Here is a 21,036-nt window from a genome sequence, read left to right as displayed (position 1 = left end):
TAAATTTAGAAATGTATCAGAGAAAATTATCAGAGTTTGAAACAATAAAAAATCAAACAAATCTTGGTGGAACTGAGAAATATGTTTGCTGACCTAAAAAAATCATTAGAGGCTCTCAACAACATAGTGGATCAATCAGAAAAAACAATCAGTGAGCTAGAAGACAGGCTATTTTAAAACACATAGATGAGGAAAAATAATAAAAAGGAATGAAGATTGCCTAGAAGATACAGAAAATCACCTCAAAAGAGCAAATCTAAGAATTACTGGTATTCAAGGAGCTAAGCAAGAGCAGGAGTAGAAAGTTTATTCAAAAAAATAAAGCCTCCCAAAATCTAAGAAAAATTATCAATATTCAGGCCAGAGAACACCAAACAGATTTGACCTAAATAAAACTACCCCAAGGCATGTAATAATCAAACTCTCAAATGTCAAGGACAAAGAGAGGATCTTAACAGTAGCAAGTTAAAAGAAGCAAGTAACATATAAAGGAGCTTCAATTTGTTTGGCAACAGACTCCTCAGTGGGAACCAAATAAGCTAGCAGGGAGTGCGGATGACATTTTCAAAGTGCTGAAAGAAAAAAACTGCCATTCAAGAATATTATATTCAGCAAATCTATCCTTCAACTACAAAAAAAGAAAGATAGACTTTCCTAGACAAACAAGCACTGAGAAAATTCACCATCACCAGACTCATTTTACAAGAAATACGAAAGGGAGCTCTTCAATCTCAGAGAAAAAAAAATGTGCAAAAAGAAAACATTTAAAGGTATAAAACCCACTGCTAGTCTATTACAGGCACTGTGGTTCATGCCTGTAATACGAGCTACTTGGAAAGCTGAGTCAACAGAGAACTGACTGAGGCTAGGAGTTTAAGACTATCCTGGGCAACATCATAAGACCTTATCTTTAAAAAAATTTCTTTTTTCTAATTACCTGAGCATGGTGGCAAATGCCTATCGTCCCAGATACTTAGGAGGCTAAGTTGGGAGAATCATTTGAGCCAGGAGTTCAAGACTACAGTGAGCTATGATTATGTCACTGCACTCCAGCCTGGGTGAAGAGGCAAGACTCTGTCTCTGAAAACAAAAATAAAATAAATGCACTGGTAAAAGTAAGTACACAGACAAACCCAGGATATTCTAATACTATAATTGTTGTTGGTCCTCTCATAATTCTAGTATGAAGTCTAAAAGACAAACTTGTTAAAAACAATAGTAGCTACAGCAACCTGTTAAGAGATAGGCAATATAAAAATAGGTAAGTTGAGACAATAAAAAGTCAAAATTTAGGGGCAATGGAGCTAAAGTGTAGAAGTTTTTAAGTTTCTTTCTTTGTTAGTTTCTATTTTTTTCTTCGTTATCTAAGATAAGTTTTCATTGTCTTAAAATAACTTGTCATAACTCTAAAACTTTTTAATAAACCTCATGGTAACCACAGTGCAAAAACCTGTAATAGATACACTAAAAATAAACAGCAATTAATTAAAACATACTATCAGAGAAAATCACTTAACCACAAAAGAACACAGAAAGGAAAAGAGAGAAGTACAAAAGAACCAGAAAACAAGCAACAAAATGGCAATAATAAGTTCTTACTTACCAATATTAACACTGAATGTAAATGAACTCAAGTCTCCAATTAGAAGACACAGAGTAGCTGACTGGATAAAGAAGAAAGACCAAATCATACAATGCCCACAAGAAATCCACTTCACCTACAAAGACACATATAACACTATAAGTGAAGGAATGGAAAAAGATATTCCACGCAAGGGGAAACCAGAAAAGAGCAGGAGTAGTTAACACATCAAATAAAATATGACTATAAGTCAAAGACTCCAAAAAGTGACCAAGAAGGTCACTATATTATGATAAACAGGTCAATTCAGCAAAAGGATATAACAATTAATAATATCTAAGCACCCAATACCAGAATTCTCAAGTCTATAAAGCAAATATTGAGAGACACAAAGGGAGAGAGAGAGTACAATATAATAATAGTAGGGAGACTTCAACACCCTACTCTCAGGAAAGGACAAATCATACAGACAAAGAATCAACAAAGAAACAGGGGAGTTAAACTAGACCAAATAGGCCCAATTGACATAAAAAATCTCACCCAACTGCTGCAGAACAGACAACCTTTTCATCAGCATATGGAACATTCTCCAGAACAGACCACATCTTAGGCCACAAAACAAGTCTCAACAAAGTCAATAAAGTAGAAATCATATCACATATCTTTTGTAACCACAATGGAAAAAAACTTGAAATCATTAACAAGAGGAACCTCGGAAACAATACAAAAAATTAATTAATTAATTGTTTGATTTAATTTCGAGCAAGTTCAAATCAAATGACTTGTTCCTGGCAGGGCAAGGTGGCTCATGCCTATAATCCCAGCACTTTGAGAGGTCAAGGCGGAAGGACCTTGTTTGAAGCCAAGTGTTTGAGTACCAGCCTGGGAAGCATAACAATACCTGGGTTGGCTGGGCTTGGTGGTGTGTGCCTAACGTCTTAGCTACTCAGGAGGCTGAGGCAGGAGCATCCCCTGAGCCAAGGAGATTGAAGATGCAGTGCGTCATGATCACACCACTGCACTCCAACCTAGGTGACAAAGTGAGACCCTGTCTCTATTTAAGAAGGGAATTTAAAAATATTCTGAATCAAATGACAATGGAAATACAAAATACCAAAATCTATGGGATACAGCAAAAGTAGCAGTATTAAGAGAGAAGTTTACAATAATAAATGTCTACATCAAAAAAGGAGAAAAATTTCAAATAAATAACCTAACAATGCATCTCAAAAACTAGAAAAGCAAGAACAATCCAAAATCAAAATTAGTAGAAGAAAATAAATAATAAAGGTAAGAACAACAGTAAATAAAATTGAGACTAAAAAATATAGATTAACAAAAGTGTTTTTCAAAAGATAGATGAAATTGACAAAACTTTAGACAAAGAAAAGAAAGAAAATTCAAATAAATAAAAACAGAAATGAAAAAGTAGACATAACAACTGAGACCACAGATATACAAAGAATCTTTATATACTGTTATGAGCAACTATATGCCAACAAATTGGAATAGCTAGAAGAAATGGATAAATTCCTGGACACTTACAACCTACCAAGATTGAAACAGGAATAAACTGAAAACCTAACAGACCAGTAAGTAACAAGATGGAAGCTGCAATAAAAAGTCTTTCATCAAAGAAAAGCCTGGAACCTGATGGCTTCACTGCTGAATTCTACCCAACATTTCGAGAAAAACTAATATCACTTCTACTCAAACTCTCCACCCCGCAAAAATAAAAATAAAAATAAAAAAAATCAAAGAGGGAATACTTCCAAACTAATTCTACAAGGCCAGCATTACCCTGATATCAAAACCAAATAAGGACACAACAAAAAAAGAAAACTATAGGCCAGTATTACTGATGAACATACATGCAAAAATTCTCAACAAAATACTAGCTAATCACATTAATAAGATCCTTCACCATGATCAAGTGGGATTCATCCAAGGGATGCAAGGACAGTTCAACATATTCAAATCAATAAACATGATACATCACATTAACAGAATCAAGAACAAAAAACATACGACCATTTTCATAGACACTGAAAAAGTATTGGACAAATTCATCATCTCTTTATGATAAAAACCCTCAGCCAACTGGAATAGCAGGAATATAATCCCAGATAATAAAGGGCACATATGATAAAACCACAGCTAGCATCATCCTGAATGGGGAAATATTGAAAGCCTTTCCTCTAAGATCTGGAACAAGACAAGGATGCCCACCTTCACCACTGTTACCTAACATAATACTGAAAGCCTTGGTCACAGCAATCAGACAAGAGAAAGAAATAAAGGGCATCTAAATTGCAAAGGAAGGACTCAAGTTATTTTTGTTGGTAGGCAACATAATCTTATATTTACAAAACCCCTAAAGACTCCACCAAAAAGTTGTTAAGAACTGATAAACAAATTCAGTAAAGTTTCAGGATACAAAATTAACATACAAAAGTCAGTACAGACATTTTTTATTTAGATTGCTTTCTTGATTTCTTTTTCATATTGTTTGCTGCTAAAGTATATCATTTATAATAGTTACAAATAATATAAAATACCTAGGAATTACCTTAAGTGAAAAATCTATAAAAGAAAACTACAAAACACTGATGAAGAAAATTGAAGACACAAATAAAAGGAAAGATATTCCAAGCTTGTGGAATTGGAAGAATATTGTTAAAATGACAATACTACCCAAAACAATTTTCAGATTCAATGCAATCTCTATCAAAATACCAGTGACATTCTTCACAGAAATAGAAAAAGAATCCTAAAATGTATATAAAACCACAAAAGACTCTGAATAGCCAAAGCAGTCCTAAGGGAAAAGAACATAGCTGGGGGCATTACACTATCTGACTTCGAAATATACTACAAAGCTATAGTAACCAAATGACCATAATACTGGCAAGAAAATAGACACATGGACAAATGGAACAGAATAGAGAACCCAGATATAAATCCACACATTTACAACCAATAATTTTTGACAAAGCAATCAAGAACATATCATGGTAAAAAAATAGTCTCTTCAATAAATGGTGCTGGGAAAACTGGATAACCAGATGCAGAAGAATGAGACTATCTCTCAGATATTTCTTCCTCATCTCTTTTTGATTTTTGATACAAAAATCAAATCAAAATGGATTAGAAACCTAAATCTAAGATCTGAAACTATGAAACTACTAGAAAAACATATTTGGGAAATACTCCAGTACATAGGTCTGGCCAAATGCTGTTTTTTTGTTTTTTCGGTTTTTTTTTTTTTTTTTTGGAGACAGGGTCTCTGTCACCTGGCTTTGAATGCAGTGGTGCAATCACAGCTTTCTACAGCCTTGACCTTCTGGGCTCAAGCGATCCTCCCACCTCAGCCTCCTGAGTAGCTGGGACCACAGGTGTGTGCTACCACATCCAGCTAATTTTATTTATTCATTTAACTTTATTTATTTTTAAACTTTTTAAACTTTTAATTTTTTAAATTTTTTATTTAATTTTATTTTTAATTTTTAAACTTTTAAAATTCTTTTTGCGAAAGTAGGGTCTCCCTGTGTTGTCCAGGCTGGTCTCAAACTCCTGGGGTCAAGCAATCCTGTGCCTCAGCCTCCCAAAGGGCTGGGATTATAGGCATGAGGCACAACTCCTGGCCTGGCCAAAGACTTCTCTGTGTAAGACCGCAAAAACACTGACAACCAAAGCAAATGTAGACAAATTAGATTATATCAAGCTAAAAAGCTTCTTCACGGCAGAGTGAATCATCAAGAAAGTGAAGGGACAGCCCACAGAACAGGAGAAAATGTTTGCAAACTATCCATCTGACAAGGGATTAATAACCAGAATACATAAGGAGCTCAAACAACTCAATAAAAGAAAAATAATTCGATTTAAAAATGGGCAAAATAGACATTTCTCAAAAGAAGGCATACTAATGGCCAAGAGTTAAATTTAAAAAATGTTCAACATCACTAATCATCATAGAAATGCAATTCAAAACCACAATGAGGTATCATCTTACCCCAGTCAAAATGGCTTAAAAATTTTTTTAAAGTATTATTATAATAGAGATGAGGTCTCACTATGTTGCCTAGGCTAGTTTTGAACTCCTGAGCAGCTCAAGTGATCCTCCCACCTCAGCCACCCAGAATGCTAGGATTACAGGCATGAGTCACCATGGGCAGCCTAAAATGGCTTTTATTAAAAAGATAGGGAATAATGGATGGTGGCAAGGATGTGGAGAAAGGGGAACCCTGCTACACTGTTGGTGGGAATGTAAATTAGTACAGTCACTATGGAATACAGTATGGAGGTTCCTCAGAAAACTTAAAATAGAACTACTATATGATCTAGCAATTCTACTACTAGATATATATCCAAAAGGGAAATCAATATATTGAAGAGCTATCTGACCTCACATGTTTATTACAGCAGTAGTCACAATAGCTAAATTATGGAATCAACCATCAATGGATGAATGGATAAAGAAAATGTGGTCTATATACACAATGGAATTTAGCCATAGAGAAAAGAATATCGGGCCTGGCATGTTGGCTCACGTCAAATCTCAACACTTTGGGAGGCCAAGGCAGGAGGACTGCTTGAGGCCTCCCTATTTCAAGAATATATGGAATAAAAATTTGAGTTTGCTATATTTTTATTTTTATTATAATTTCTAATAAAGTTGTTTTTCCGCTATCCCTTTATTGCTGATTCTCAGGACTATTCATAAAATGACCAAAAATATAAAAAATGATAGTAAATGACAATGACTATTTTTCTTGATAATACTAAATGTTAAAATCAACACGTTATTCCTTTTAGCAGCAACACAAGACAAGGTGATAGTTGCAAGAGGCTCCAGAGATCATTTAAATTATTTATGGGTAATTGGAACATATACTTGCTAGTACACACTAGCAAGAAAAGAATTGTAAACTGGCTGTTATGTTATTGTACCTTAAAAATGTATGTGGGTGAATTTTCTTTTAAGAAAACCGTTAAACTAAAGAAAAACTATGTAACACACCTAGAATGTAATCTATCTGGCTCTGACAGATTCTCAAACGTTTAATCATTTAAAATAATTTGGGATAATAGTGTTTTGGAAATTTTTTTTTTTTTTTTGAGACAGGGTCTCACTTTGTCACCTATACTGGAGTACACTAGCACGATCACAGCTCACTATAGCCTCAAACGTCTGGGGTCAAGCTAGCCTGTCGCCTCAGCACCCCGAGCAGCTAGGACTACAGGTATATACCATTATGCCTGAGTGACAATCTAAAATCAATTCTATACGTATTAAAAGTTATGTATTACAAGCGTCTAAGGTCCAAAGTCTGGACTAGACTATTCACTAGCGATGATCTGGGCAATTTACTTAACTTCTTTGAATGTTAATTTCCTCATGTGTAAAATAAGAATAATGTCTACCTTGCAGGATTTTTTGTGAAGAGTGAATAAATCAAATGAACCTAAAATAATGTTTGACATTTTGTAGGCCTTTAGCAAATGACACTTGCTACTTACAAAAAGCTATGATGTTATTTGATTCTTTGGTCTCTGACTGATTTTAATCACGTTAGTGATTTTTTTCTTGGGCCCTGTTAATGGCAGTTCCTACAACTTCCCTTCAGTTATCAACCAGGCTAAACTTATTTCATTCATCGGTTATTATTTACTGAAAACCTCCTACATCACAGGCAATTTAAAATCTTTATTCACTTTCTACACATAATTATTGTCAGAATACCTAGACAGTAAAATGCTAGAAAACAATGACTCTACAGAAGTGGTTTATATTTTACTTTTATAATATCTCAGATGATCATATAGCAAGATCTTAATAAAGATCTTAAACAGGGATAAACTATATTTTCATAAGCTATCACCATAGCAACATGTATGCTCTATAGAAATATTTTTTCAACTTATTTGACTAAGAAGAAAAGGATTTGAAATTATAGAAGTGAAACAATAAAAGGGTTAGAAAAAAACAGGAAGCAAAACACGTTTACAAAATAACTATCATGAGGATTCTACTGATACATAAGATACCACCACACTGCTTTATATAGTATGCCTTTAAAATATTAATAAAATAATTTCTCAATCTAACAGGAAAAGCAATTCAAAAGCTAAGCAAAATAAAAACGAAAGAAAGAACATGTGTACATGCCAAGAGTGGGCACTAATACTGTTCATCAGTGTACTGTACTGTGTGATTTTTAGACTAAAAGGTTTTTCAATGTTATAGTGAAGCCTATGAAATACCAACTACCCTAACAAGTTTTTATCCCATAAACCAAACAGATATGAGTAAAAGATAACGGAATATATTTTCAATTTCATTGAATAGTAAGAATATTTCTCCTTGAAACATTCCTAGCCTGGCTCTCATTTGTATAACAGGAAACAGAATAAAAAGGGTGGCCTACACACCCTTTGAAATTCCATTTCTGAAATCACTGTCTTATTCTCGAATGTTAGAACTTTTTGTGGGATCTGACATATTCTCAAGTAGCTGTGAAGTGCATTAAGGTATCAATGAGTACCCCCATCTACCTCTTCCCTCCCACTTTTCCAAAAATACAGCTGTCTTTGGAAACTTAAATGGTAAAAATCAACAGATAAAGGAGTCTTAGACAGATATGCTAAGTCACCTTAAGGATCAAAGCTGCAGAATAAGACATGGCAGTATGAGCATAATACAGTGATAATTGACATTAGTAAAAGAATTCATCAATATAAATGGAGTGTGGATGGTCAGAAAAAGAAGAAAGTAAAAGAAAGCAAGATACATATCGGCAATGCCTACTTAAATATCCACTGCCACGATAGAGATAACCTAGCTTCATGCTACCAACCATTTAGAATCGTAATTAATCCCCCATTGAGGAAGTAAAAAATAGGAGACTGGGATATGGGAAAAGGTCATCAAGCCTAGATTTGAAACCAGGATATAAAGAGCTGGAATTACAGGCACCCGCCACCCTGCTCAGCTAATTTTTGTATTTTTAGTAGAGACGGGGTGGTCTCAAACTCCCGGCCTCAGGTGATCCGCCCAACTCGGCCTCCCAAATTGCTGGGATTACAGGCGTGAGCCACCGCACTCGGCTAGCGTTTTCCCTTAGACTCGAAATTTCGCTCCTTTCGTCCCATCCTTGTAGTAAAAAAGGTATTCTTTCTAAGGCTTAATAACAAATTTTACTCTTGGCAATTATCAGGAACTCGACTATATTAAAATAGCTAACGAGAGGAAATTACTGAAGCTACAAAGTCAAAGGTCTCACCATCAAAGTTATCCTTGACAACTGACAAGAGCTGTTAGATCTTCTTTTGGTCTTTCTGCTAATTCAACCCTAGTCTTAAAAATAGCCACCTATTGCCTAATCCCCTGTACACAAAACCATTGCACTTCGGTATTTCTAATATGAGAAAGTTTCTATATATCCAAACTTTCCTATCTTTGAGGGGCAGGCATGGTTAACGTGGTTCTCAGTAAGATATTCATTTACAACTAAGAGAAAATCCCAGGCTATCATCTGACATTCTTGTTTTACTTTAAAAACCTTTCTAACGTTATTTATTCTCTGACAACCTCAAAATTACTTTCCACAAAGAAAATTCTAGAAATCTAAAAATGCGAAGTGCGTGCTTGTCAGAAGGTACTAAGGAAATTCTTCCTTTAAACGTCAAATGTGAATTCTAACTTCTAATGGGTAAGACCCTCGAGATTTACAGCGGTGGTCTGGTGGAAAGAAAACCCCCTTGGCACTAGGAGCTCACAAAACCCCATCCCGTGGTTGAGGCGGAAGCGGCTACGCGCTCCCGGGCTTTCGACAAGCAGCCCTGCAACGCAGGCCCGTCATCTTCAGCAGAAAGCTCTCTCACGTCCTGGCCCGCAAGCCCGGAGGGTTCGTCATAAACACACAAGGCAAGGATAGAAGCGAGGCCAAGAGGCAGGTCACGCAACTGTCAAACGAAGCCCACCCACCGACTGACAAGTCCCCAAGGCGACAAGCGATCCCCGCGCGGGATACTCACCCGTTACCTCAGGATCGCGACTACAACTCCCAGGAGGCTGGGCGAGCGACGAACCAACGCCCTTCCCAGAATGCAGCACAGCGGCATCCCTATCCCGCCCTCTCCTTACTGCGCTCCTCCTACTTTTCTACCTCTCGTCATCCGGGAGAGCCGGAGGTAGGGTGCGGGAGGAGGATCCCGCACGCTTGGCGTGTCGCGTCAGACGCCGGGAGGGGGACGGGGCGGGGAGTAGGAGGGGAGAATGGGAGGACGAAGGGGAGGGGAAAGGACAGGGGAGGGGAGGGTAAATAGTGGGCCAGGCAGCAAGATGGCGGCGGTAGCGGAGGTGTGAGTGGACTCGGGTCTCAGCGGCCGGATTTTCTCTTCCCTTCTTCTCCCTTTTCCTTCGCTATTTGAAATTGGCATCGAGGGGGCTAAGTTCGGGTGGCAGCACCGGGCGCAACGCAGGGGTCCCGGCGACGGCGGCGGCGGCGGCGGCTGACGGCTGGAAGGGTAGGCTTCCTTCACCGCTCGTCCTCCTTCCCCGCTCCGCTCGGTGTCAGGCGCGGCGGCGGCGCGGCGAGCGGACTTCGTCCCTCCTCCTGCTCCCCCCCCACAGCGGAGCTGGCACTCTTCGCTTCGCCATCCCCCGACCCTTCACCCCGAGGACTGGGCGCCTCCTCCGGCGCAGTTGAGGGAGCGGGGGCCGGTCTCCTGCTCGGCTGTCGCGCCTCCATGTCGGATAATCAGAGCTGGAACTCGTCGGGCTCGGAGGAGGATCCAGAGACGGAATCTGGGCCGCCTGTGGAGCGCTGCGGGGTCCTCAGTAAGGTGAGCAACCGGTGGTGCCAGGGGACCCCTGGCCAGACTCACCTGCCGCGAGGCAATCTGCTGAGGCGGTGGGGTGGGGCTGGCGGGAGGCGCGGAACGTGCCGGGGTGCGAGGCTGAGTACTGCTGCGGCGACTAGGGATGAGGCGGGGATATAGGGGGCCTGCCCTTGCTGCCCGAGGGCTCGTCGGGGGCAGCCGAGGACCAGGGAAAGGGTGTATCAACCCGAGATCCAGTTTGGGAGACCAGATGCGTGCCGTGCCTTGGGACCTAGGGCGGCAGCTGTCCCGGGTGTAAGGAATCCGGGTTGGGCTTCAGCGGTGTCCGAACGACTGGGCACGGGAGCGGTTCAAGTCGGACCTCTTAAAAGAGGTTGGTCTGTCTGAGGATGCCAAGCCGAGTAGATTGGGGGGCACTGCGGACGCAACTGTTTCGACAGAAGCCGGAGCGACTCGGCTTGGTGTTGAAATTTGAGGTGTTGAACTCGCCAGGTTAGATGTAGTGAGACAGATTAATGTGGAGGACTTTCTCCCTCACCCTGTACCTTAGTTCAGAATAGAGATATTGAATCGGCACGTGATGGGTACAGGAAATATTCATAGTAACTTGAAACATGTGAGAAAGGAGACTGATCTTTAGTCCAGGAAGAAGAACATTATTTAATAATAAACTCTTTTTGCGGTAAGGGGTCCAGGGTAAGGAAAAGATGTTTTACCTTTTATGTATTTTTTAAAATCCATGTATCAAAATTTTAGGAAAGCAGCCATTATAGAACTGCAGATGGGTGATCTCTTGATATTACATGGTTGGGATTTTTTTTTTTTTTTTAAGTTTTTGCTATAAGAAGATTCACATAGCCTTTTGGACTTCTCTCCCCCTTCCTGTTAAACTTTTTTAGAAATGGCTGGAGCTAGCAGTTAACTTGGAGAGGGGGAGCTGGGCCAGTCCCTCAACAAGCTGGTCATAAGATACTATGTCATGTGCAGCTACTGGCTATTAAGAAATCACCCTGTTTCCAGTATTCATACTTTGGCACATCGCTTGGACATTATTTGTGGAATTGTTTAATATAATGCTTTTATAATGTCTGTAGAAAGCTGATGAGAAGGGAACCAGAAAAGGCATGAGTAGTCAGAACTAAGGATTGCAAGTGTTAACTTTTATTTGTATAGCCGAAAAATTAGTTGTATATTGATGCTGTGATCATTCTTGAAATTTCAATGCAAGGTTTTCAGTAACGAGAAGCTCCTCAGGATTTCTTTACATTAAATGTATCCTGTAATTTAGGAATCTCTATTGAACACATTGTGTAGTAGGTACACATTTTCAGTTGATAATAGGAAATGGGTTACTTGCTTCTCAGTGATTTTGATAGTTTCATCACTGCTCATAAGATGGGAAGCTGACTGCCATATTAGTATTGTGATGTGTTGAGTATTTTACAAAACAAATTGTAATTTTGACCTACTGATAATTACTTTTTTGGGGGTTGGGGGAATGGAGTGACTGGGGGAAAAAGTCACCAGTGCTCTGAGTTTTACTTTATGTGGAGTAGGTATACTATAGATCAAAAAATGGAAGACCAATCTCGATATTTAAATGCATACAAATGCATTTGATCACCTCTGTGGAAGGTGAATAACTTAAATTTTGACTGTTGCTTCTTATGTAGAATGAATAGGAATAAAGCTTTTGGTATTCTTGCTAATAGCTATGAAGGAAATTTTCCTGAGATTTACCAATTTATGGTTATATACAGTGTTTTCTGGAAACTTTTTAATCAAGGGTATTCTAAATTGAATATATATACTCATACTGAGTATGGTACATGTTTTTAAATGTAAATTATATATTTTGAATTCTTCATATTCACCTGGTAATTTAAACAAGGATCAGAACTCGGCTTTTGTTCTTTTCCTTCCATTGAGTAATGTAAATAAGTCCCGGTACAATTTGTTTCGTTTGTCCCCCAAAATGGGGTGGATTTGGAATGGGCTTGGGTAAATTTATATTAGAAATATACCAGTTCAAAGGGTATTTTCCATATGGTAATCTGAAATATATGGAAATACCTATGAAGCATATTTCTTATAAATCACTTAAGTGTATAGATTCCAAAAATACTTGATAGACAATAATTCTATCTGGTTATAACAAGTATCGTGATGGATCATGGTGGGGAAAAGATGCATGCCTTAGTAGGACTTGAGAGCAACTAAGGCTGGATAAAATAATCTCATTCAATTTCTGAATTTCCTCCATCCTTCATGGTTTACCTTCTGTTTTTGCACACACCAAACTGTTTGAAATTCTATCCATCCTTAAGAGTCCAAGTCAAATACTGTCCTTTCCGTAAAGCCTTTTTGTATTTTGCCATCATTCAAGACCTCCTTCACTTGAATTCCCATAGCATTTTGTTTTATTCTAAATATATATTTTTTTCTCTTGTGTTTGTGTTTGCTGGCCTGTTTGCCACAGTAACATTCACTTCTCCTGCAATGTCTAGCTTATTGCCTTGTCTGTATTTGTTAAGTGGGGAAGAGTGAGGGAACATTATGAGAGCAGAGAAAAGACAAAAAACTTGTCTTCCAGGTGTCATAATAACAGCTAACAGCTTACTGAGAAAAGAGTCCTGAAGCTGATATAGTTTGTTCAGCCTCTTACAAGATCATAATATTGAATTATGGATACATAATTGCTGGGGTCCCTTCTCTAATATTGAAAGAGTTCTGTTCTAGTAAGAAATGCTGAAGGTTAAGCTTCATTAGCCATGTATAACTCTTCCTCAGATTCAGAAAATACTATGTCCAGGCACTGTTCTAAGTCTATTCTTGTTTAAACTTAACTCTGAGAGACAGAGTTTGAGAAAGAAAAGAACACAGAGTAAGTAACTTGACCACTGTCACAAAATTTAGCCTTATGAAGTGTGGTAATTATAAATGAGGTAAGATTAATCCATGGTGGGTCTTGAATGCCCTAAACAATTTGTATGACAGTCAGTGGGAAGTTGTCCATGTAAGTTTTGGAGCTGGAGACTCAATACGGTCAACATGTAAGAAAAGTAAGCAAACATGCTTAGTAAGTAAATAAGCTTCTGTAAATTATGAAAAACACAGAAGATACTAGAGAAAAGATTAAGTCCTGTAAGGAATACAGGAACTGGGTAATTTGATTGGAATAGCTGAAAATGAGAAGAGGAGGCAAATTTAAGGGTTTACTATGAAGGAAAGATAAGCAGGTTTTGGTGATGGGCTATAAAGATTGAGAAGGAACACTTAGGAGTATCTTCTGTGACTATGCTAGGCATTTTCATTATTTTATTCAGCCATCAATCAACAGGCAAAGAAACTGAAGCTTACAAAAGTAATTTGTCAAAACTCTCTTCACGTGAGTTGTAGAGTAGTTGAGCCTGTTTAATCCTGTATACACTAATCTGTTTGTATATCTAATACACAGACTCTGAGCAGAAGTAGCAGGAAAGAAGAAGTAGGAAAATAGGAAGGAAGTACACCTTATAGAAGTAAATTCAGTTTTGTTGGTAACTATCATTTATTTCAAGCCTTTGTCTAAGTGGTGGTACATCACAAGTGGTTAGAAATAAGGAAGTGGTGATTAGGAGCCACTAGAATGAGTTAAATTGTCAGCTTGGATGAGTTCTCAGAGAGGGGTTGTAATGATGGGGCTTAGAAAAATCTAAGAACTGGCTAGGGATGGTGGCTCACCTGTAGTCCCAGCACTTTGGGAGACCAAGGAAGACAGATCCTTGAGCCCAGGAGTTTGAAACCAGCCTTGGCACCATAGTGAAACCTCATCACTACAAAAAGTTAGCCAGATGTGGGGGCACGCACCTGTAGTCTCAATCACTTGGGAGGAGGAGGAAGGAAGATTGAGCCCGGGAGGTTGCAGTGAGCTGAGATGGTGCCACTGCACTCCATCCTGAGTGACAGAGTGAGACCCTGTCTCAAAAAAATACAAAATAAAAGAAAATTTAAGAACTGAATAAATCTCAAAAATGCTTAATTAGAGAATAGAAAAAGATTTCTCAGTGGATATAGAGCCTGAGCCAATGCAGTATATTTTGGCAATCCATTTTTAATTAGTTTTTGGAATTGGCAGATAGTTTTGAGATTTTTCTATACTTAAAACCCCAGAGCATAGATAAAAACATGCAAAAATAAGTAGTCCTGTAAAGGTTACATTTCTCCCTTTTCCAGTTTATTGTGATCTTCACTGTGCAGCAAGACTTTAGCAACACAGAAACTCTTTTAAGGTATTGAAGGCAATCCAATATGTTTTTGAAAACCAATTTTATTTTTGTTTTATTACTCTTGAGTTTGAAAAATATATGTTCAGAGAAACTTGGAAAATGAATTGGCCATTTTAAATATTATTCAGTTCTGTAGAGGAGAAGTTAAAGTTGATGCCAACTTACTAAAGATTATTATTTTTATTTTGATATAGTTATGACCATTATAAATTTTCATATGGGAATAACAACAAAAGTAGAGTTTAGTAATAATTGACTTTATACTTCCGTTGATTTAGAAGGCTTCATGCAGTCTTTGGTGTCAGAAAATGAGAGACTCCATACCTAACTGAACATACTTCTCTGTTGAATATGTTAATTATGACAAGGACCAAAACAAGTATCATGAAGGTACTTAGGAGAGGATGAAAGCACACAGAGAACAAACAATAATTTTAACCAAAATCTGGCTTTTGTTTTATTCTTCAAATGTTAGAAGAAAATGGTATATTTTGTTTCTTAACAGTTTATTTATAATATTGTAAAAATTACTGAAAATCATTATGCAATCTAGAAAATCTCAACTTTTCACTTTCTGTAATCATTTTACTGTTTATGCCTAGAATTAAGTTGGACTTTTCACGTTTTGGTTTTAAAATTACATTGCTGTTTCAAAAAGTTTGGATTTCTAAAATACTTCTCTTTTTTGTTTTCTTCTCCCTTCCGTTCCTCTTCCCACTTCCAGTGGACAAACTACATTCATGGGTGGCAGGATCGTTGGGTAGTTTTGAAAAATAATGCTCTGAGTTACTACAAATCTGAAGACGAAACAGAGTATGGCTGCAGGGGATCCATCTGTCTTAGCAAGGCTGTCATCACAGTAAGTTCCTTTTCTTCATTTAACAAATATTTACTGAGTGTCAGCCACGTACCAGGAACTGTTCTACATGTTCAGGATACATCTGTGAATAAGATAAAGATCCTTGCCCTTGTAGAATATACATTCTAATACTTTTTTCCATAAAATTATTTTACTGTGCTTTTTGCTACATATTGTTATTTTGCATAGACAGGTAGTTTTTATCTAGTGGGTATATCAAACCGGTTTAAGGACTTCAGGGAAAAAAAAAGTTTGAAGGCTTTTTATTTGTTGAGGCTGGGACAGTTACTTTGTAGGTTACTGAAAATTTAAAAATAATACATCTTGTAGGTAACTTTCTAAAATTTTAACTTAAAAAATATAAACTTTTTAACATTGAGCTAATGCCATCTCTTTGTGGAGTTGAGAGAAGCTGTTCTTATATTCCTCACACATGATTTACTATTTGCAGTTTTGATATCTCTAACGTGGAATAAAAGTCTAAAGATAACTTTTGAAAAACCCTAAGTATAGGCTCCTTCTAACTTTTTATGATTTCCCCTTATATTTTGCAGTTATGTCACTTTTATCTAATTCCATACCCTTTGAAAGAATAACTCACCTTTGTTGAGTCATTCTACTTAGTTTACATTTTGTTGTTCTTTTTTTGTTTTTTTGTTTTGTTTTTGAGACAGTCTTGCTGTCACCCAGGCTGGAGTGCAGTTCCGTGATCTCAGCTCACTGCAACCTTGACCTCCCAGGTTCAAGCAATTCTTCTGCCTCAGCCTCCCAAGTAGCTGTGTCTATAGCTGCGTGCCACCACGCCTGGCTAATTTTTGTATTTTTAGTAGAAATGGGGTTTCACTGTGTTGGCCAGGCTGGTCTCAAACTCCTGATCTCAAGTGATCCACCCACCTCAGCCTCCCAAAGTGGTGGGATTACAGGTGTGAGCCACCACGCCCGGCCTACTTAATTTACATTTAACTTATTATATAGAAACAACTGTTCCTTTTTGCACTCATAGTCATTAGACATAAATAATGTTTAAGATATGTAAGAACTATAACAAGTAAACGGACATAAACAGATTTGGGAACAACCAATGACTTGTTAAGCTTTTAACCCAACTAGTTAGAAATGCCTGATTATACAAAAAATAGCATACTAGTTAAGAATGGTCAGCATGCCATGGGCAAAAAAAAAAAAAAAAAGTGTTGGCTAAGGCCCGAGAATTAAATAGAGGTCAGTTAAGGGAGCTATTGTAGTTAAAATCTGAAAATGGGTATGTTAAAACAAAAATACAGATTTTACTAACTCACTCAAAGAGAAGTCACATTTTGTGATAGAATTTATATGGCTTACAAAAGTTAGAGTATATATATATATGTAATACTTCAGATTTCTGTTAATATCTAATCCTAACTTAGCACACGTTTGTTATGCAGTTAGGGAAAATCTTACAGTATTTTTACATTATTTTTTATACATTATTTCCCCCCTTGTATATTCAAAGTTTGAAAACAAAAGTTTAGAATTGAATATCAAATTAGAGAAACACAGAAAAAGTGTTTGGAAGTGTCGATAATGAAACTACTACTCTCTATTCTTAGAGACAATTTTTAGGAAATAGCTTTAACATAAAGGCTCAGTATTTATTTTAATTGGTATGTGGTACATTGTAATGTGTTTAGAAATTGTATCTAGTTTAATATTTTGGGTGTTTTTCTTCTAAGATAGATCATTATTCATGTCAGGGGACAGAATAGTGGATTGAAATGTACCTTGCGATCTTGAAGTGTTTTTCCTTGATCCTCCACTCCCCTTCTTTTGCGTATTATTGGATGTTTATTAGTTTCAATGCTTAAGTGTTTGAAAGTAGCATAATGATTGATGTAAAAATGGGGAGGAATTAAATTTTATCTTTATTGTTCCCTAAGTAGTAGTATTCATGCTAGTTTCTGTGGATTTAGATACAGTTATTCTGTCTTGAATTATGGACTATAATAATATTGCCTGGCTTATTTCGAGAAAAGAAAATTTTAAATAAACATTTACATCCATCTTAGGAAGAAAACTGTTACTTTATTGTAAATGATTTTTGTTACAGCTATATGTACATGCATAACTTTCATTGTAGTACATAGTAAAAGACATGAGTAGGAATGTGGAACAATTTGAATTCTTTAAAGGAGAGATAATAGAAGTAAAAGTAAAAAGAATGAATGAGGCAGCAAAATCTGTGTGGTAGTCTTAGATACAATGAAACAGATGATAGGAAAAAACACAAGCATTTATATTATTGAACTTGAACTTTTCCTTGCCCTGTGGATTCACAGACTCCATGTTACATATTTAAAGGAAATTGAAAATATAACTGAATTCAGTGAACTCAGGATGAAGTTTACAAATTAGAGTGTGTACTTTAGTTAAATAAATAAATGTAATAGTAATATTCCTCATTAAATACTAATAGGCATCTCTTGGCATTTTTTTTTTCCTTAAATATGGGCTATTGCCTATATCACTTAATGTCGGAATACAAAGAATATAAATGTTTAATTTCTTTATATGGCACCCTTATGAAATTGATAACATTCACATACGAAGAAATCTGGGCTTGAAGAGTTGATGTGACTTTACTATAACCATTCATTACTATATTATTTGTTGGTGGATCTTGAGCCCTGAGGCCACATTTCTTGATAGAGCCTAATCCATTTTAAGCATCTAGCATCTGAGCCCACATTTCTTGATAGAGCCTGATCCATTTTAAGTTCATTCTTAGTTTAATGATTAAATCAGTCTTATAAAAAGAATGTTCTTTAGTTGTGTGATAATAAAGTGGGTGAAATAATTTCAAGGAAGAAAATATGTCTTGAGAGAATTTATTCCTTAATGTGAAAGAATTGACAGTAAGTAGGTGAGAGGAAAAATAGTATTCCCTTACTTTGTGTAAAAAGAGCTATTTGTATGTAGAATAAGTGTTTGTAGAAAGACAGTTGAATTCTTCAGTTATTATAGCTTGATACTTAGAAGACCCAGCCCCTGCTACAAAATTTGTCACATAGTAGATATTCTGAATATGTTAGTTGTAATTGTTTCAGTTAAAAGCAAATGTTTATGGAAAATTTACACTGTTTACTTTTTAAATTCTATTTTTTAAGTGCACATGATAAAAATTATAATTCATGGCATTAAAAAGTTTAAGAAGTACATGCTGCTTTTTAGTCTTGCACTCAGGGGACAACGAAACTTAAATTTCTGGTCATCCTTTCAGAAAATGTGTGAGCCTATACAAGGATTTGTTTATATCTTTCATAAATATTTACACAAATGGTATCATATTAAGCGTTTCGTTCTGCACCTTGTTTTAATAAATCTTACACATTAACTATTATATTCTGTTGAATCGTATGGATATATTTATTTGCCCGGTCCTTGTTTTTGCACACTTAAATCATGCCAATTTTTATTACAGTCGTTATTGAAACAAATATGTACTTTAAAATTTGTTTTTAGTTATTGTCAAATACTCCTTCAAAACAGTACCACTCCTCACTCCTAACAGTAGTGAATGAGTGCCTCTGTTTCTCCCTACCCGCAAGTATTGAGGAATTTGGGTGTTGGCAAATGTTAAAGTATTTGTCAAACTGCTACATTAAAATGGTATCTTATTATTTTAAATTGCACTTTTTATCTATGAGGTTGAGTAACTTAATAATTTATAGCCATTTTTATTTCTTTTTCCTTTTCCAGTTGCTTATGTACTTTTTTTGGTTTTTCTTGTTGGCTTGTGGAAACTCTTCATATGATAATTAGCCATTTGGCACATTTGTTGCAAATATTTTCCCCCACATTGTCACTTGTCTGTTTCTTCTTTGCTTGTTTTATAGTCTATATTAGGCCCTAGAGAAATCTTAGATTTTTACATACTCTTATTGGCATCTTTTATTATGGCTTCTATATTTACTTGTTTAGATAGGTGTTTCTCTGTCAAAGACTCTCTATATATAAATGTAGATATATTTTCATCTAAAATTTATACTTGAATTTGGATTCCTGTGAAAGTTATTTTAGTTTAAGGAGTTTAGTTTAAGGAGTTTAAGGATGTTTTTAATTTTTTTCCACATGACTAATTATGTATCTGGGTAGCATTAATTAAATAACTCATCTTTTTCCAAGTGGTTTGAAACACCACTTTCATCATATGTTACGGTCCCATGTTTATTTAAGGTTGTTTCTGGACTCTCTTTTGGGCATTTGGCTTGTCCTCCTTCTTACCCTCTGTTTAAAATTATGTTGTGAGTATTTCTTCAACCAGTTCCTTAAACTGCTAATGATCCATTGGTGAAGATAAAAGTAATTTATTTGCAGTTACTAAAATTAAAACAGGTAGAAATTTTTGGTATAATATCTTCAGATAGAATTGGTTTTCCTAAGTTCTGTAGTTTCATGTCTCACCTTAGTCATCTGCCTTTGTATACCTGATGTCTTGTTGAACTTCTCAAATCACCAAATGAGTAGGATTCCTCTTATTCTTATCATAGGTTGGTTTTAGGGAAATTTGCCAGTTTTATGTTTTAATATTTTTAGAAGGAAAACTGAAAGGTAATGAAAATGTTACTGTTGGATTAAAAAAAAAATTAAATCCAAATAGTAGTTAGGCAAGTTGGTGGGGTAGGGGCTTGCCACAAGAGTGGAAGTTGAAAGATCTTGGAAAAATTAAAGAAACTGATGGAACCCCATCTCTACATCAAAAAATACACAAATCAACTTGGCGTGGTGGTACGTACCTGTAGTCTCAGCTACTTTGGAGGCTGAGGTGGGAGGATCAGTTACTTCAGCCTCGCAGTTGGAGCCAAGGTGATGCCACTGCCCTCCAGCCTGGGAGACAGAGTGAGACCCTGTCTCAAAAAAAATACTCAAAAAACAAAAACCAGACAATGGAGATGTAAAAGCAAGGGAAGGAAGTGTTCAAAATTGAAGAGAACCACAAAAATAAACATAAATTTTGAAAGTGCCAGATAGTAGTCACATCTAAAAGGTTTTTGAATGTGGAATTGTAAAATGAGAAATTACATTATGGAAATGAAGTTCAGCAAATTGGATATCACCAAAGATGATTAGTGCCGTAAGTAGTCATTATAAGATCTCCAAATTAGTGAGAAATCCAAGAAGTTGGCCTTTTCTCAAGTGTGCAGTTTTACTATATTGAACTGTATTAGTGAGAACTAAAGGAGAGAGAGGAAGGTATGCAGCAAATAAAAGCACTAGATAAGAAACTAGTTGTTAATTCTCATTGGAGGGGCATTTGTCAGTGAATTTTTAAAGAAGTGAGACTCTCAATCTGCTAAGATTTATGCTTTGAGGAACTCATAATTTATCTGTTTAGCAGTTCATTTGAAAACAATATATTCCATCTTTCAATAACATGTGATTCAGATAATGTAACTCAAATAGCATGAAGTAGAAAGTACTTAAAATATTTGGTAAGAGGTCTTGGA

General features: G+C 36.4%; 2 protein-coding genes across 2 annotated transcripts in view; one reads left to right on the top strand and one right to left on the bottom strand.

Moving 5' to 3' along the window:
• POLK (DNA polymerase kappa) overlaps nt 1-9,778 on the bottom strand; it is an 88,469-nt gene extending 78,691 nt beyond the window's left edge. Inside the window, exon 1 of the mRNA XM_025387383.1 lies at nt 9,620-9,778. The gene's annotated coding sequence lies outside the window, so the exon portion shown is untranslated. The remainder of the gene's footprint in view (nt 1-9,619) is intronic.
• COL4A3BP (collagen type IV alpha 3 binding protein) overlaps nt 9,400-21,036 on the top strand; it is a 145,979-nt gene continuing 134,342 nt past the window's right edge. Inside the window, 4 exon segments of the mRNA XM_025387384.1 lie at nt 9,400-9,775; nt 10,029-10,206; nt 10,208-10,429; nt 15,419-15,553. Coding sequence (XP_025243169.1) covers nt 9,690-9,775; nt 10,029-10,206; nt 10,208-10,429; nt 15,419-15,553 — 621 coding nt within the window. The 5' untranslated portion in view covers nt 9,400-9,689.

Source organism: Theropithecus gelada, chromosome 6 (assembly GCF_003255815.1).
Source record: "Theropithecus gelada isolate Dixy chromosome 6, Tgel_1.0, whole genome shotgun sequence".
NCBI classification, from domain to species: domain Eukaryota; kingdom Metazoa; phylum Chordata; class Mammalia; order Primates; family Cercopithecidae; genus Theropithecus; species Theropithecus gelada.
The sequence above is the reverse complement of the archived record's forward strand: the minus strand, read 5'-3'. Positions and strand labels throughout refer to the sequence as shown.